Source organism: Megalobrama amblycephala, linkage group LG6, assembly GCF_018812025.1.
Source record: "Megalobrama amblycephala isolate DHTTF-2021 linkage group LG6, ASM1881202v1, whole genome shotgun sequence".
Taxonomy (NCBI): Eukaryota; Metazoa; Chordata; class Actinopteri; order Cypriniformes; family Xenocyprididae; genus Megalobrama; species Megalobrama amblycephala.
The window spans coordinates 28,876,464-28,895,298 of record NC_063049.1 but is presented as its reverse complement, the minus strand read 5'-3'; the positions used below and the strand labels follow the sequence as shown (position 1 = coordinate 28,895,298).

Below are 18,835 nucleotides of genomic sequence, written 5' to 3'. Positions count from 1 at the left end.
ATTCAGTGCTACTGCTAAACATGGCAGATGCATGCCCACCCTTTAGCATGAAAGACTGTCAGTTTCCCAATCGGGCCAGCGCTGCATGATTACGAAAGTTTACCATTTGCACGTGTTTTCAAGCCTTGCCAATTTAAGCATTCAAGTGAAAGAGAAATTTGCGTGTGCGGCACACACACCCAAAGAGCTCAGAGCTGCGTGCCTCAGACAGCGTGCAAGTAATAAAATGAATTATCTTTCACCTTTCCTTGCACCTAAATGGACAAATTCACATAAATTTATATCAAAATGCCCCCTTTGCAAGTATCTAGGTGTATCATTATTGTATCCGTGCAATAGTCTTAAAGTGACAGCAACCGAATATTCCTGCAGCTGTCTGTTTTTAATGTCCATCATACTACAAAAGACAAAGAGAAAATCACTCCCTGCTCTTCACTGAATAACGTTTTAGTTACTTTAATAAGGATTAACCTGTTATTTTACATTTGATTACTTCATTCAATTGATTTACCTGAAAACTACTGTTAGACCTACCTGAAAAACCTTAAAAGCACTGATTATTTCATTTGTATCTTTGTTCTATTGTATTTATTTATTTGTGCTATTACTTGTAGTTTAATTATTTGTTCTTTTTTATTAATGACAGTTTACTTGTCTTTGAAATTTATATTAGCAGCTTTAGATGTGGTCTCAAATGAAATCAAGAGTTGTTAAATTTCACTGGTGTCTAAAATATTGGTTGTCATAAACTTATTACAACATAAGTATACATGGTCAAAAACAACAAAAACAATATTTATTTGTTGGTGAGGTATGTGAAAATGTATTGAATTAATTGAATCAAAAATCGAGAATCGAATGATAAAATTGAATCAAGAATTGAAATTGAATCGAGACCTTGTGAATCGAAATCGAAACAATTTGGGACATCTGAATCGATACCCAGCCCTACATTACATGCACATTTTTTAAATTATGTAAATTTATACTGTTGGCAGGGGCAATCTCATCAAAATATCACTGGCAAATTTATATTTTTGGTTGCAAATGCGGCCATTTTAGGCACAGCCCAGCACATAAATGGCTTTTCAGTATTCAGTAACTTTACAGGGGTACTGCTATTCCATTCACATGCAAAGAGGTTGGCCAATCATAACAGAAGTCATTTACATAAAATCTTAAAGGCTGAGATAGATGCTGATAGAGACTGTTTTAGCAACAAATAAAAACTGCACAAACCCGCTTGGTGTGTCATTGCGTAAATGACACCTTGTTCAGAGATGGCCGAGATGCTCATGAGTGTGTGTCCACAGGGAGGCAGCTCTGGAGGGGGGTAAGAGCGTGTCTGCACTCTCTCTGCTGGTGGGTTAATACGACGGGTGGGTGTGGGCGGGGTCTGAGATGGGCTCACGATTTTCTGTGGCTCAGGACTTTTTTCGCTCAACACGCTCTCCTCTGAAAAGACCGTCTCAGATGTGGAAGCAGCCCTAGGAATACAGTTTACTTCAGCATAGGCAGGGCTTGACATCAATGCTTGTCTGAATTACTACCATACCCTGCAAAGACATATTTTTCGTACTTTCTCTCCTTTAGCGCAAGTCCTTCACTAATAAGGAAATCTGCAAAATTGACGTTTTGACCGGCCCGGTTCGAACAGAACAGAGACACAAGCACTGGACTGGTGGTTGGTTCCTGAGAGAGAAAATACTCACAGAATCAATACAGAGGAATTGTCTGTAATAGAGTTAACTTCTATGGTTGCAGAAGTTTTATAATTTCTGTACATTCATTCTAACCTTTATGTTCATTACAGCCATGGCACCAGTCAAGTAGAGAGAGATAAAGTCACAAGCTGTGGCTGTCCATGTGGAGCGACCGCCAGCTGGCCTGAGAGTTAGAGAGGAAGAGAAACATGTAGGGGAAGGAAAGAAATCAAGATGATAAAAGTGCAGAAACAACTTGTTCACATCATGTAATAATAAAAAGCAATGTGACTAGATTAGTCTTGTTTGAAGTAGTTGTAAAATAGTAAATAAAGTTTACAGTTTACAAGCTTGCGGAATCAGCAAAATAGTAACATTGTTAACAAAATGAGGGATTGCAAAATAATTTAGTTTGTATATAATCAAAAAGACTAATAATTAAAAATAAATTAACCATACAAAGGGACATTTTTTAAAATGTAGCTATTATTTGTCTTATTACATGTGCCAAATGATCTATGAAAATGTTTTGTTTTGTAATAGAGTCTCTTGTCTGTCCTGAGCAGTTCCATTGTCTGTTCTTATTTTGTGTGAAGATCTTGTTAACTGCCCTTCAGAAGCTAAATACATTTTGTCCATGATTCCCAAAATAGGTACAATTTACTCTATTAAAAATTGTTACGTTGCTGCAAAGTGCAAGTAAACTTATGACTGCAAATGTATATGCACAAATGTGGGAAATACATTAAGGTAAAATTTGGTAAATGTCCATTTACCTTACACCACTGAGGTTACATTCCAGTAAGTAAGATCCAATCAGATCTGGACGGAGGGGTCTGAGATTGTCCACATGGAGCTTCACTTTATTTCCAAAGTCACAACGCATAACCTATAAACACACACAACACTCCAATTAAACAGCAGATTCCCACTCTTTCCATTTTATTCAACTATGAAAAGCATGTGCACGAATACCTCTACAACACCACTAGTGGTCACACTGCACACTTTTCCTCTTTCCCAAACCCCGGTGTTATTAGCAGCACAGAACATCTCTGCTTCCCAGTGAATCTCCTGCGGCTCTGACTTAGAGAAGAGACTCTTTAGCGTGTCGTGGACTCTGAAAACATTGAGAGCAAAATGTCAGCGTTGCAACTTCAAATGCATCTGATGACTGAAGAATATTGAATATGGAAATCAGACACCTCTTCAGCTGGCTATCAAACTGCAGTAGCTGCACAAAGATGTTTCCAGGGGAGGTGACATGCGTCACACGAACTCTGATGTCTTTAAGACAGGTGGGCAGACTCAGGCTGGGCTTCAGCTCTTCAGAAGCAGGAGGGGGAGTCGGCACAACAGACAGAACTTCCTCTTCAAATGGAGGGTCCCAAACAGTCATCTCCAAGGGCTGGGTGTCTTTAACCTGGTTCCTGATAAAGCAGGAGAAAATGAACACTGAAAAATAATGGATTTTACAGTTTAGCTTGAATGAGTGAGTAAGAGGAAGAAGAAAAAGAGACAGAAAGAAAGAATGAAAAACAAAGAAAGATGGTCGAGATGTTCCTTTGGTCTTTTTACGACTTACTGTTTACTGGAAAAGGCAAGGCCATTTCTGACCAGTATTTCTCCAATACTGGCTCCAGGAAAATCGTCACCGATCTCATACAGACACACAGGCACAGGTCTAGTGTCAGACTCTGAATAAACATGAGTGACAAGCAAAAATGTACAGTATACCACACTACCCTCACAATGTTTTTATAGAAAATTCATATTAAAACTACAGAAATATAAACATTAAAGTTAAGCTTAAACTTAACATTAAGCTTAAAAGCAGTGATATGTCTCAGATGTCTGTGTGTGTAGGAGTTAACTTACTTTTTGCCACAACAGTGACAAGTTTATGCTCCACAAGTTCCTTAAACATATCACAAGCTTCATCACTCCACATTTCCTGCAAACTGACCACATCATTCAGACTGCACCACAAGGCCTGAAAATAGATGGACAAGACAGGCTTCCTTAAGTTTGCTATTTATCAGAGGTCTCATGATGATGATTCAGGTGCGCTTAAAAGATCTGCTTTAACAGGTTCATTCTTACTAGACTTGCTAGTAAGGATGCTATGCAGTCATGCGGGATAATTTTTGCTGCACAGCTGCCTACACAATAATGTAAGACACCTTGAATTTAAATATTTCAATTTTACTTTTATTTATATTGGCCAAAAATCTAAATGAAAGAAACATAAGGGGAATGAATTTTTTATTTTACACACTTATAGGTTTAGTTCCATAGATATAGATAAGCTCAACCAAAATTGCAGTGGGGTGTCAAGAGTAGAGTGTCAGTGTGGAAAGATCGAGGACTGAGCATGCATGATCTGAAACAAGCAAAATGTGATATGCACTGTTGCTGATTTTCCTCATTTTTATTTTCAATAATTAGCAGTGGTAGTACTTTTTCATTTTGGGAGCATTTTTATTTTGGAAAACTTTACTACATTCCAAAGCATTATATCATACTTTTCACTCAACTACATTTCAGAAAAACATGCAGTCCCTCTTTATTCTGAACTGAAGAAATCGTCAACCTGCTCAGAGACATGATAGCGGTGTCTGAACAATTCATTCATAAATTGGACCAATCCGAACGCATCTGTTCGTAAGTCAACAACTTAGTGTTTCAAATGATCCACTCAGACTGAGTTTCAATTCAGAATTTTAGGATTTATTATTGTAAATTCAAATGAACTTATTATTGTAAACTAAAATGACAACTGTCAGCTGTTCATGTACTAAATCTGCTGTAAAAAGGTGAGATGTTTAAACCCATGAAATGCATGAATGTGGACAGGTCCAGATTGCATCTTTCCCACTACCATAGCAGTTTCAAATAATGTAAAACTATTAATTCATTTTGCAGACGCTTTTATCCAAAGTGACTTACAAATGAATACAGCAAGCGATTTGTCATAAAGAGGCAAATCAACACAAGTAGTGCTCATAATCCAAAGTTTCAGACATCGCTAAGAGTAGCGTAAGATGAAAATAGGGAGGGATTAAGGTAAAGTCAAAGCATAAGATTTTTTTTTTAAGACAAGTATGATTAAAACTAGTATGTTTGAATAGTGTTCATAAAATGCTAAAACATTTTACCATCTGTGTGTCTAGTATATTATACCCCCGCACCCCCCATTTATCAATCAATACTTTTTTTTTTTAATACTTGAGTACATTAAAAGTCAAGTTCTTTTGTTTTTTTACTCAAGTAAAATTGAAAAGGAGAACCAACTACTTTACCAGGGTATCTGCACCTTTACTTAATTTGTGTACTACATTCACCATTGATATTTAGTGATGGCCTCAGATACAGGATATTGGCACTCTCAAGTATGTTACCATGGCAACCACATCCATGTTGAACACACTTCTCCAGAGCTCTACGCTAACATTTTTTTTTTTTTCACTTTTGCTCCAAAAAAACAAAAATTTAGAAGCACAGCCAAAATTTAGGAGCACTTTCTGATCAATAACAGATATTAACTTTCCCATTACAGGGTGATATTTGCCCCTTTAAATTAATTTCCAGGGGCATTTTTACCATTACAAAAGCATTTTTTTTCTAATCTTATTAAATGTATGCATCATATTACGTCAATTTCTTAAGTTAAAATAGAAAGTTTGTTTTTAAATGTTAAACAATAAATTCAGTTAGAACAATAAGATGCAATCAGACTGTTGCCAATCAAGAAATCATCAAAAAATCCATGTTTGCACTGCAGAAGTGACACAGAAGCTAAAGTGGTATCAATAACAGACTGCTTAATGCAGCTCATGGGTAAATAATGTTGTATGAATGTTTTTAAATATATTTTTTTGAATTTAGAAATATGTAAAAAAAAAAAAAAAAAAAAAAAACTTAAAAGTTTGTTATTTTAAGTAAAAAGTCTATGTAAAGTGTAAATATGAAAATAAAACTGCCAGTAGGTGGCAGTAATTCTTAATGTGCGTGTCATTCATTGTGGTTAATGTTAAGCCACTTAATATCAACTTGTTTACTGGACTCAGATCAGTAAGTATCGCATTTGCAATCATGCCAATAGTTAGAGAAACAGAAGTGTACTCAGTGTTGCTGCTGAACACCGGTAACACCGTCTATCGCAGCAAGCCTAATATGCAAGTTAAGTAATATCACATGAGAATGCTTCTGTTTCTCCAAGTATTGGCATGTTTGCAAATGCGATACTTACTGATCTGATTGAAGTCCAATAAACAAGTTGATATTAAGTGACTTAACATTAGCCACAATACTGTAAGTTTTGCTATGGAAGTAAAATAATGCCATAGGTTTCTGAAACAAAGAGCTTGCTGAATTGCACTAATTGAAAAAAAAAAAAAAAAATGCATTGCATTAACCCGGATGTGAAATGTTGAATTTTCTGTCGAATTTGAACCACTGAATTTGTGGAAGCGAATTTGTAACGCCAAATAAAATGGACCGAAATTGAATTTTTAACAATGAAAATGTGTGTGAAATGTTTTGAATTTAATGCAAGCCCTAAAAATACAATGAATTAAAATGTAAGCACGGTTAATGCAAAGCATTTTTTTTTTTTCCAAATAGTGCAATTCAACAAGCTTTTTGTTTCAAAAACATATGGCATTAGTTTACTTCCATAGTTATAACCGTGACCGCGGAACCGTCCCCACCGCCGTTTAGATTTTTTTATAGTAATTAAAATCATTTAGTTAGAGAACAGACACTACAGTTAAAAACTGAATGCGTCTGATCAATTTCAGTGTGAGCTGAACAAGAGTCGCAGCACAGATCAGCAGCAGGAGTCAGATTTCACCTCACTTCACCCATTTCGCCTCACTCATTTCAAGCCCCCGTTAATTTCCAACCTTGCTTATGATAATCCAAATGTAGTATTTAAAGTTAATTTGGCTGAAATACCATCATAATACCATCATACAATGAGACTGCGCATTACCTGTATCACCTTGTAAACGATCTTTAAAGTGTAGTCCGTCGTGCACGTCTTTTGCACTTGCTCTGCTGTGCTGACTGAAGCAAAGTCTTTGAATGGTATGAAAAAGGTATGAAAAGTAGCCGATTGCAGTACGAAACATAACTGTTGTTCAGTATAGATGCATTTTAGGAGTTGTACTTTTTATTTCAATTGTATTATTGATCTATTCATGAGAATCGATCGGGTGACTCGCACCAGTGCGCCTAAATATTTATTCACACTCACACACAGTTATTTTTACTCGCAAATGCGAGTGAAATTGTTGCACTGTAGAGCCCTGTTCTCGTATACGAAAAGAACATATGAGAGGCAGCACGATCGCAAGAAATCTTGCCATGCACTGGCAAGTAATTATTAATTAAGTCTATTGTATTAATTTGGATATTGATGTAGGAGCTGTAGTTGTCAAGTAAGTTTCATTCATATATAAGCACCCTTTAAACCAGTATAAAATTTCATATCAGTATCGTCCCTCATAACCGGTATTACAGCCTAAATCTTACCATTTCTGGCAAAGCAAAGAACTCATCCTTTATCTGTCTCAATTCTTTCACAGAGAGAGTCTTTCTGTAGCCAAAGTCCACATACCGAACCTGGACCATCTGACCACCAGGGAAACCTGAGAGATAAACAGAAGTACACTAGCTTCTTTTACTGCATGTTTATATGTTTGATATTCTGTATGAACACATCAACGCACCTGTGACCTGAACCCTGCACCATTCTTGGTCATAGCTAGCGACACAGGCCTGTGAGAGAGAAGGGCAGTAGATCTGGAACTCACGGTCTGCCTTAGGATGACTGTAACAGTCTTGAAGCTTTGAATGCAACAGCAGGTACTCCATATTTTCAACCTGCATTCATCAAGGGTGAGTAAATCACATTTTCAATCATTCATTTAATTTCATTATTTTATAATAATGTGTGTGCTTACACCCACTTGTTGTACATAGAAGTCTGACGGCGAGATCACATGAGCAACCATAGCGTTGAACTCAACATTGATTTTAGGAGGAACTGGAGGGTAGAAGAGCAGGGGCGCACTGCCAGCAGCTACTATAGGAGAGTAGAATCTGTACACACAAGTTTCATGTCAGCATTGTTAATATAACCAATAATAGCAAAACAATAACAGAAAAAGGGTTAGTAAAGTTAATGTGTACCGAAGTACCGAAACCCGGTATTAAATGGGCCCCGTGGCTAAATTGGGGTGTATCAATAAGCTCTGACGTTAACAGTTCTGCTTCGGTACTGGAGAAATTATGAAGAAAATACATACACGTACATTTATTATTGCTATATAGACATTATCTTGCAAATTCTATCTCGCCAGCTGTTTCTATATGCAATAATATTAGGACATGTCTCTATGAAGCATTTTTGCTATTCGCAATCCAGAAGAGAGACTGCGCTCACGCAGAGGAGCTAGAGCGCACTCACAACATTAAAGCCCCGTTTAATTGTGACAATGGAAGAGAGAACTATTTACACTTTAGGCCTGTGTTTTTATTATTAAGCTAATTTTATTTTTGATTTCGATTTTGGCTTCCAAGGAACATCAGAAAGACGATATGTGTGGTAAAACTATTAAACTAGTCGCATTTCATCTAGCACAACTTCCTTCCCTCACAGTTCAATTCAACAGCACATTAGTTCCTCCATAAACCCAAACTTAACGTCAGAATCAGCTCAACCGGTGATTGTTGTAAAATGCAGTCTTTACTGTTGCTAAATTGTGGGTCATGTTTGATAATTATTATTAATGTTTTAAAACGTTGAAAGCACAATAATTCACACAAGATGAGGCACTGTTCCCCAGGCTGAATTGTGTGTGCGCGCTCCAAAATGGATCGCATATAGATGAATTAGACTTTGGGCTTCGGGTGCACATCCAAACAATCAAATACACACAAAAAATATTTCTAAATACAGAAGAGATGTCGCCAAAAATAAAAAAAAATGTAAAAACGGGAGTGGGAGTCAATTTTCTGTGATTGTCACCCTCTAATTGTGACTCCCAAATCGGACCGTGAGGTGCCTAAAGATTCCCACCACTAGTGTTTTAAGGATGAAGTTGACAGCCCCAGATGTGACTTTTACACACCTGGCCAGTTCCATGAACACCAGATGCTCCCGCAGAGACAGCATCTGCGTTTTCTTCAGATCCACTAACAGCGCACCTCCGTCTTCACCAAACACCTGCATCTCCACAGCCTCAGAGCCCAGCTTCCTTCTCATCTCATCACCAGCCTCTGAAGTCCACCCTTTCACCTAATACATAAAACACAAACAACTCATCCCTTTCCATGTCTTCTCAGTTTATCAATTGTGCCTAGACAAGCCATGCTCAAATGCTTCATATTCTCTAATAGCATCCACAAAACAGAAATAGATCTGAAACAATTTCTTTTTGCACCACTAGATGGCAGCCATATGCCAGAATATTTCCTTTTTATTAATACTAAACATCCTGTGGTTTTAATGTGAGAAAATCTGTTTTAACATGTATTTTGGTGCAATTAAATTAATTACAACTCTAATAACTGCTTGTGCAGTTAAAGTAAATACATCTCCACAGCTCTTACCAAGTCTGAAGGGATAATATCTTTAAGGGAACATCTGATGGCCAGAGGAGCCCAGCCGTTTATATCCGCCAGAGTAGCTGCATCAGGTCTCCGCAGACATGCATTCAATGACTTTAAACCTCCATCACTGAGATAAACAAAAAGAGAACATGATTTGCAAGCAGATCTATTCCAGTTTCAGTTCTAATGCCAATGGAAGATTCACTATTTTGAAGATGTGTCAATGTTCAGATCTTCGAAATTCCAGATCCAGAAATGATGCACACAACTAACTGACAAATAAAGAGAGAATTTTAAGCCTTTAAGCATGTCAACCTATTTTTTTTTTTTTTTTTTTTTACAGTGCTTACACACATACATGCAATAAATTCTCACCTTGGGACTGAGAAGCATTTGGAGAAGCCAAAGTCCTGAAAGTGAACACGCAGACGGGAGACTTCTGAAGCAAGGCATTTGGTCACACTCTGGAAACACTCTTTCTGAAAGAGCTCAGTCACTGTTACTCTATACCACGCATCCTCCTTCCAATAGACAAAGAGCACAGAGCCTGCGAGAACACACACACACACTCGTCATCTGTAAATTTACTTGCATTAATTTATGATTTTATTTTCTATAAAGCTGGGTATTGTTGACATTGACATTAAGACAATGTTCATAAAGCCATTACATAGAGCAGATAGTTCCGGTGCTGGAAGCTGATTGGTCAATACAGCATATTAGATGTGCTAAAATGCACAAAGCAACAGCTAGAAATTTCAAGATACGCAGGCAAAAATGCTCCTGATAGTTCGACAATGTGACGAGGAAGAGTGCTGTTTTTGTTTAGTTTCTGAATGAATCCGTTTTTTGAACAAATCGGGCAAATCACTGATTCACTAAGCCACTCATAAAACAGTCATTTGCCTTGTTCCTAAATGAATCAGCCATTTTAAACTAAATGGATTCAGGGACTCTGAAATTCTGAATATAGAAATAAGAAATGTTGGAAAAATGAAATAATAGGCCTACTTTTAAATGAGAAACTAAAGCCGTCAGTAGGTAGCAGCAAGTGTTAACTGTTGGCTTTAGGCCTGGGACAAGCTTAAAGGATTATTTTACCCAAAAGTGGAATTTATCCACATGTCATTAACCACACACCTGTTGATTGTAGGAACAATTTAACAGTGACAAGAGATCTCACAGAGACTCGCGAGATCAAACAGACTTGAGAAGAAAAAATAAATGGAGGACGATCGAAGTGGTCAGCTGGCTTTTCTGGTGTGTGTTGTTTTGCAAAAAAAAAAAAAAAAAGAATATAGGTGGTCTTTCTCAATTCTCCACTTTTGAGGCATGTTTGTGGCTGTCAAGTTTCAACTATAAAAGCACGTATCACAACAGAAACACCAACATTAGAGAGAGAGGGGTGCACAAAGACAAGCTGCATGATTAATCTTTAAAGACTGCGTTCTCGATTTCATTACCCACATGATCTAATGCTTAAATGACATTGATTTGCCCGTGTATATTAAACTTTTGAAAAAAATAACACAACATTCAAATCTGCATTTGCGCTGCCGTTGATCTAGAGAGTTGTCATGTGTAGATATAAACAGCTTCACTAACAATCTTGTCAAACACACAGTATCATTTATGTAACAAATATTCAAATTATCACAGAAGCGTACAAAAGTGTAATATTCAGATACGCTCATGTCTACTTTACCGATCAAAATGGAATCAAATCACCTTTTGAAAGTGCTTCTAATAACCACTGTATCGACTGCATTGTTACGCCACTAGGTGGCAACAAATTAGAAATTTGCCATTCTTTTAGAAACAAGTGAAGTATTTATGAATCCAACCTACAAAAATATTCTGTTTCCCCTGTCTGGATCTTACATGTGTGTTCAAGCATCTTATTTGTGTTGAATTTGTGGTAACACTACAATAAGGTTCATTTTTTAACATTAGTTAATGTATTAACTAACATGACCTAACCATGAGCAATACATTTGTTGCTGTATTTGTTAATCTTTGTTAACATTAATAAAAAATAATAAAAAAATACAGCTGTTCATAGTTTGTTCATTTTACTTCACAGTGCATTAACTAATGTTATCAAATACAAACCCGATTCCAAAAAAGTTGGGACACTGTACAAATTGTAAATAAAAACAGAATGCAATGATGTGGAAGTTTCAAATTTCAATATTTTATTCACAATACAACATAGATGACATATCAAATGTTTAAACTGAGAAAATGTATCATTTTAAGGGAAAAATAAGTTGATTTAAATTTCATGGCATCAACACATCTCAAAAAAGTTGGGACAAGGCCATGTTTACAACTGTGTGGCATTCCTTCTTTTTATGCAAACGTCTGGGGACTGAGGAGACAAGTTGCTCAAGTTTAGGAATAGGAATGTTGTCCCATTCTTGTCTAATACAGGCTTCTGGTTGCTCAACTGTCTTAGGTCTTGTTTGTCGCATCTTACTCTTTATGACGCACCAAATGTTTTCTATGGGGGAAAGATCTGGACTGCAGGCTGGCCATTTCAGTACCCGGATCCTTCTTCTATGCAGCCATGATGTTGTAATTGATGCAGTATGTGGTCTGGCATTGTCATGTTGGAAAATACAAGGTCTTCCCTGAAAGAGACGACGTCTGGATGGGAGCATATGTTGTTCTAGAACTTGGATATACCTTTCAGCATTGATGGTGCCTTTCCAGATGTGTAAGCTGCCCATGCCACACGCACTCATGCAACCCCATACCATCAGAGATGCAGGCTTCTGAACTGAGCGCTGATAACAACTTGGGTTGTCCTTGTCCTCTTTAGTCCGGATGACATGGCGTCCCAGTTTTCCAAAAAGAACTTCAAATTTTGATTTGTCTGACCACAAAACAGTTTTCCACTTTGCCACAGTCCATTTTAAATGAGCCTTGGCCCAGAGAAAACACCTGCGCTTCTGGATCATGTTTAGATATGCTTCTTTTTTGACCTATAGAGTTTTAGCCGGCAACGGCGAATGGCACGGTGGATTGTGTTCACCGACACAACTTTCTGGAAGTATTCCTGAGCCCATGTTGTGATTTCCATTACAGTAGCATTCCTGTATGTGATGCAGTGCCGTCTAAGGGCCCGAAGATCACGGGCATCCAGTATGGTTTTCCGGCCTTGACCCTTACGCACAGAGATTGTTCCAGATTCTCTGAATCTTTGGATGATATTATGCACTGTAGATGATGATAACTTCAAACTCTTTGCAATTTTTCTCTGAGAAACTCCTTTCTGATATTGCTCCACTATTTTTCGCCGCAGCATTGGGGGAATTGGTGATCCTCTGCCCATCTTGACTGAGAGACACTGCAACTCTGAGAGGCTCTTTTTATACCCAATCATGTTGCCAATTGACCTAATAAGTTGCAAACTGGTCCTCCAGCTGTTCCTTGTATGTACATTTAAATTAACTTTAGCCTCTTATTGCTACCTGTCCCAACTTTTTTGGAATGTGTAGCTCTCATGAAATCCAAAATGAGCCAATATTTGGCATGACATTTCAAAATGTCTCACTTTCAACATTTGATATATTACCTATATTCTATTGCGAATAAAATATAAGTTTATGAGATTTGTAAATTATTGCATTCCCTTTTTATTCACAATTTGTACAGTGTTCCAACTTTTTTGGAATCAGGTTTGTACAACTCTTGAGAATGTTAGAAAAAATAATAGATGTTATCTTTGTCAAGGCTGGTGCAATTGTTTTATTTTATAAAAGGGAGTTTTAGGTCATTTGACCTCTCTCATACAATACCTTATGCTTCTAAGCAACAGTTATGATTAGAGGATAAAGAAAAGAGAACAGGATATGACATGGTTAATTTGTACATCATTGTAATGTTCAATCATTGTTTGACGCATATGGCACTTTTTTCCAAGTCTTCATTTGTCTTTTTTTTTTTTTTTTTTTAAATAAATATTGCAATAAATATTGAATCGTTCACTTTACATAAAGGTATTATCATACCGTGAGATTTTTATATCGTTACATCCCTAATGGCTACTTACAAAAAAATGATAAATACACAAGCATCTTTAACATTAAGGGATAACATGCACATACCAGTCTTGATTTCATCATTGAATGTGAAGAGGCTATTCTCTCCTGAGCAGAACTCTGTAATCTTTTTGCTCAACTTTTGGCCTGTCTTGTGTTCAATCATATAGCGTACATAGAAATGTCCAGGGTTCACAATGTGTGTTGCCATTACGTAATGCACCACTAGAAAAAAAACAAAAACAAAACAACAATTGCACTTAATAACACAAAGTTATCTTGTTTGTTCATTGTTCTGATTAACCAACAAATGTGGCACATACTTTTAGGTTGTGGATTTGGGGGATTTTCAAAATGCTGCCTGCGATGTTTTCTAAGTGCTCTGTGCCGTTCATTTCGCCTTGGTTCAGCAACAAGGGAACTGCGTGCTAAAAACATGAGCTCAGCATATTAAAGATATTACAAAAACATAAAAAAAAAAATGCTCACAGACACATAAAAATAATTTTTAAAAAGCCCTGCAAACACACACCTGTTTCCACCATCTCTGTACAAGCATCTGTATCTTCTGTATCTGTGCCCTCCATGAAACTTGGTCTGCGTGAGCTTTGTTTTTTGCGAATGGGCTCTGCATTTCTCTGAACAGACTGACTGGAGCTGTCCCAGACTTCCGCAGAGCTCGTCACATTTTGGAAAGGCTCTACACTAACTTCTTCTCTGATACTGGCATAACAAAAATAACAAATCATATCACTAGGCTTTACACACATTCAGTGAAACACATTCTATAAACACTTACCAGCTATCATCGTCATCTGTGATTTTAAGACAGTTTCTCATACTTTCAGTAAGATTGTCTATATGAAGACTGCAGCTATAAATAAAAACAAAATAAGAGAGTAAATGCTTTTATTTTTGTAAGCATGTAAAAACAGCAAAGCTGTTTGCATTCATTTTTGTGACAGTATTAATTGCATTCTGGAGCTCTGAAACTAATCGTGTACGATGGTCATCTACCTGAGTCCTGAACGCAATGACAGACAGCTCATGTCATATGACTCAACATCCACTGGAATTTGTAGAGTCTCCAAAATCTTAAATCAATTTAAAAAAAATAGCAAATATTGATGTTACTACAAAAAAAATGTTGCCTTAGAAACAAATTATTTCTTATTTTAAGATGTATAGTAAACACAAATATATGATATATACATATAGTATCTAAAATACATCTGATGAAAATGTTTGAGGTGGAATGTAGAATAAATGTGGAATGAATAAAAAAAAAAAAAAGGAAAATAATTTCTAAATGAGTCTGTTATTGATAACAGTAAAATACATACATCACTACATTATTTCACATTTATATCCTCTAGCAAAACATTTAAGAACAAGAAAAGCACACAAAGTAACAATGATTATAACAAAATTACACTTCACACCCACAAAATTCAGTTTCTAATTAGTAACTACTGACCATCTTACTGCCTTATTTCCTTCCTAAAATTTGAACTAAACTTAAACTTAACTTAAATTGAGTCAATGAGATCATTTAACATTAAGCAGAACTCTGTATGGCATCTAGTACAGTGTTACCTGGTCTAGGTTGCAATAGGTCTCCAGAGAAGGAATCTGACGAACATGTCGAGCTTTCTGGATGGCTGTGCGCAGCTCCTTTACCCTCTTTTCTATCCTCTTACACTCCTTCCGACCATCCGAGAAGAGAAGATCCACAGCATTCAATTCCGACAACAACATACTCCGTCTGCAAATTCCACAAAATACATGATGAGAAGCATTATTTGCAAAGTTTGTGACCTATAAAATACTACAGAATGTTTCATTAAAGGGTCATGAAACCCCCCTGTTTTACCCCGGTCGTTCACACCTCAAAGCTCAAAAAAGTCTGTTAAAATGGGCGTGTAAAGTTCTGGAAAAGTGGGAGTGTAGAAGGAGGAGAAGAGGGGAGAGAACAACCAATAAAGCACAGACATAGAACACACTCATTATACAGAATAATGAATATTAATATATGAGCACGGAGAAAATGACAACAAACTCCCAAGCACAAAGGAGAAATGCAAAAGAACATTTAATCGGGCTAATAATAGGCTACTTTGATTACGTTTACGAGCACTGCAATCTCAAAATCAGTCTTTTGTCTATTAGAATAATCGTGTTGTCGCGTTCAGGCTACACCACTGCATCAGTGTCCAGTTTGCACATATAATTAATTTGAAGAAGACTTGATGAAATATGTGTGCATAACTACACCATGCTGGTTAATGTTTGGTGCAGGAGAATGTGTGAAATAAAAACTTTAAACACAGATACTTTATTTTGTATGAGCTAGGATCCACGTGGCTAGTGTTGTTAAACACAACGCGAAGTTCCGCGCTGAAACCAATCATATGCGCGCTCCGCGTCTATATCATAACAATCGTATTTTTCATGTGTTCGTATTTAAACTCCAGTTCTGACCGCATCGCAAGCAAAATACAAACAACACATGTGCTGCTGTGCTGAGGGAAACATAGCCTACATATGTCTCGCGTATTTGAACGCAGCTAGAGCAGGCAGAGGAGAATGAGCCGCAGTTTTATGACATTTGAATTCTCTGCTGTAATGCGATCTCATGCGAACATATTTTCCATTTGTGCTGGTAGATTACAGCAAAACAATCCACATGCACACAAACCTCTGCTCTGGTCGCGTCTCAGGAAAACACATTGTGTTGTGGCACTGAGGAAACGAACACCAACGATATGTCTCTGAATGACAAGAGACCGAGGCGAGAGAAGTGATACTTCCTCATGCATAATACTGCAATGATGCATACTACAGCGAAGTGATTGGATTAAATGACCTTTATGTCATGAATATATGTTGAGAATCGCTCGAAACGGTCTACGTCAGCATGTCCGACCATGCCCATACTTGGGCCGAAAGTACGCGATTACGTCAGATTTTGTGACATTACTCCGACTCAGCTTTTCAAACTGGAAGACAGAAATCACTCTGAAAAATGCAAAAATAACTATTTTTGTTGATAGGTGATAGAGAGGATTTTTTCGTCGACTGAGAATCCAAAGACCGTTACTGAGTTTTTGAAATGAGCGCATGCGTGAGAACAACCCCCCTCCTTCACAACACATTTCAAAGGAACGCCTCCCAAAACTCGTAACACTCGTATTGGAACACGAGTGTTTACCACCGGCATTCACTGTGTCGTGTTTTTTGGATTCATTATGTCGGACTCACCGCAGGTAACTCATAATCTGCAGTTGTTACTCCTGACAAAAACATTGCATGCAGCGCCTGTAGAGTGTAGAACGTTACTGGAGAGCGCAGCCGTGCTCGTCTCTCACAAGGAACGTCATGGCAGTGATTGACAAGCCAGAGGGCCAATCCGCGCACGTCTTTCACAAGGAACGTCACGGCAGTGATTGACAAGCCAGAGGGCCAATCGTTTACGCGATGATCACGTAAACGATTGGTTGATGTTTTTAAGGCCCTACCTCGTGCACAGATGATGTATATTAATATTATTCCTTTCAGTGCACCTAATAAATAGTCTTTTATCAGTTAGTAAAGACAGTTTCAAGTAATATTGCAAAAATGTATAAAACAAAACATCCTCTATAGCACCTTTAATGAGCACCTTTAGTGTTTTCAATGATGTGCAGCCTATACATATCTGTTTATATCTCAAAAAAATGTTTTGGGTTTTCATGACCCTTTAAAGTCTGTGACTCTAAAAATTCTGTCCACATACCTTTTCATCAGAATGCTCTTTGCTCTGTCTACAGCCACATCAATTTCTCTGATAATTCGATTTCTCTCTCTCCTCAACTGAGTTGGAATACCATTGGCAAGAGTCTTAAACACACAAAACAAAAGCTTCACATATCAGCTATATGACACATACTCTTCCAAAGAGGTTTTTAATCACCATGCAATCAAAATTGACAAATGACATATTTATCTCTGCATTATTTTTTAAAATAAAAACATGTCTTTGTAATCTTTAATTAAAAACATTAATGTCTTGTGTCTTGTGACATCTCTTGACAAAAATCAATCAAGCTCACCATTGCCCAGACAACTGATTCTTACCTAAGAATACATATTCCTACAAAATAAGCCTACATTAGATTCGTTTCTCATTCACCTGGTGAAGTGTATCAAGTTGATTCAGGTTTTCCGTTGCTTTAATGAGAGCTTCATCCAAAACTTTAACTACATCTGGCCTCTACACAAAGACAGACAGACACATTACTAAGCTTTAACCTTGAGCTGAGAATATTAAGTGAACCTGATCTTAATGAAGGGATGAGACAATATAGAAAGTGTCTGTACCCCTTCAGCATTCTCCTGTGTGGGGATGTCTGCATATGAGGGTGGGCTCTTAAACCTTGGAGATTTCCACCGGTCTCCAGAGTGCCTGCTGACAATAACTTTTATTTTGCAACTGCAACTTCTTGAACCAATGTTTCATTAAAGAATAGTTCTAAAAATGTGTCTCATGCTTTCCATAACAAAGTTATGAAAAATATACATTTAAAAAAAAAATAGATATTGGACTTTAAGAATCCATCACTAAATACTCTTTCTTTGTGTTCATCCGTGCTGTATAGATGAGGCCAATGATTCTGCTGTCGACCTCTAAACCATCAACTCCTTCCTCTCCAATTAGGGTGTCCATCTATATTAAAACAAACAAAAAAGACTCCCATAATTAACAACACAAATTTCAAATAATCCCATTCCATGGGAGCATTTAATACACAAATACTGCTGCTTCAGTAACTGAATAACTATTTGGGATCTTTCATTTTTTATTGAAGTTTTTATCACTTTTTTGGAAGGTTGATAGGTAACAAAAGTACAACATTACAGTAATAATACAGGGTTACAGATTTCTACAAGCACATTTTGACCATGAAATAAAATACAGTCCAAGACAAAACACAAAATGGTTGTCTATTCATCTTGAGACCTTACTGTAATATGTGTCCAGAACTCTTCCCAAGGAGACAACCCCTCCTCTCTAACACCATTTACTCGGGAACTTTATTTTTATAGCTTTTGATGGGGTATCGAAATTGATGTATAGCATTGCCTGGACTGACAATGTTTTTTTTGATTATTGAACAATTTTTTTAACACCACACAAAACAATAATCCTAATCTTTTAGGTTTCTTTGATGATAAAGGGTTATGTTCATTGTCATCAAATAAAGGGCATTTAAATGTTTTGACCTCCATGATACTGTGTACATTAAATGTCACAGTTTGATTATACTTTCATGTCCTTTGCATATTGCAGTGATTGTGTTTGGACTGAGACCATCTAGTAGTAGTCAGTTTATTTATCCCTGTAGGGAAAGTTCACAGCAACTCACAGATATTTAAAGGGGCTCTATGTAAGATTTTTACTTTAATAAAGCATAAAAATACCCCAAT

General features: G+C 37.0%; 1 protein-coding gene across 5 annotated transcripts in view; it reads right to left on the bottom strand.

Moving 5' to 3' along the window:
• The window catches only part of rnf17 (ring finger protein 17), a 31,448-nt gene that overhangs the window by 9,393 nt on the left and 3,220 nt on the right, over positions 1 to 18,835 (bottom strand). For 2 of the 5 annotated variants that reach the window (XM_048193708.1, XM_048193710.1), the window contains exons 3-26: positions 17,977 to 18,074; positions 17,729 to 17,816; positions 17,541 to 17,621; positions 17,145 to 17,248; positions 14,966 to 15,134; positions 14,387 to 14,463; positions 14,169 to 14,243; positions 13,902 to 14,092; positions 13,693 to 13,797; positions 13,436 to 13,594; positions 9,699 to 9,870; positions 9,324 to 9,450; positions 8,843 to 9,009; positions 7,679 to 7,811; positions 7,439 to 7,592; positions 7,242 to 7,357; positions 3,582 to 3,696; positions 3,289 to 3,400; positions 2,909 to 3,133; positions 2,679 to 2,823; positions 2,480 to 2,592; positions 1,797 to 1,887; positions 1,556 to 1,692; positions 1,240 to 1,487 (exon numbers count right to left, since the gene is read on the bottom strand). In XM_048193708.1, the coding sequence (XP_048049665.1) occupies positions 1,240 to 1,487; positions 1,556 to 1,692; positions 1,797 to 1,887; positions 2,480 to 2,592; positions 2,679 to 2,823; positions 2,909 to 3,133; positions 3,289 to 3,400; positions 3,582 to 3,696; positions 7,242 to 7,357; positions 7,439 to 7,592; positions 7,679 to 7,811; positions 8,843 to 9,009; positions 9,324 to 9,450; positions 9,699 to 9,870; positions 13,436 to 13,594; positions 13,693 to 13,797; positions 13,902 to 14,092; positions 14,169 to 14,243; positions 14,387 to 14,463; positions 14,966 to 15,134; positions 17,145 to 17,248; positions 17,541 to 17,621; positions 17,729 to 17,816; positions 17,977 to 18,074 (3,202 nt within the window). The remainder of the gene's footprint in view (positions 1 to 1,239; positions 1,488 to 1,555; positions 1,693 to 1,796; positions 1,888 to 2,479; positions 2,593 to 2,678; positions 2,824 to 2,908; positions 3,134 to 3,288; positions 3,401 to 3,581; positions 3,697 to 7,241; positions 7,358 to 7,438; positions 7,593 to 7,678; positions 7,812 to 8,842; positions 9,010 to 9,323; positions 9,451 to 9,698; positions 9,871 to 13,435; positions 13,595 to 13,692; positions 13,798 to 13,901; positions 14,093 to 14,168; positions 14,244 to 14,386; positions 14,464 to 14,965; positions 15,135 to 17,144; positions 17,249 to 17,540; positions 17,622 to 17,728; positions 17,817 to 17,976; positions 18,075 to 18,835) is intronic. The other 3 variants (XM_048193711.1, XM_048193709.1, XM_048193712.1) reach the window with 3 other exon arrangements.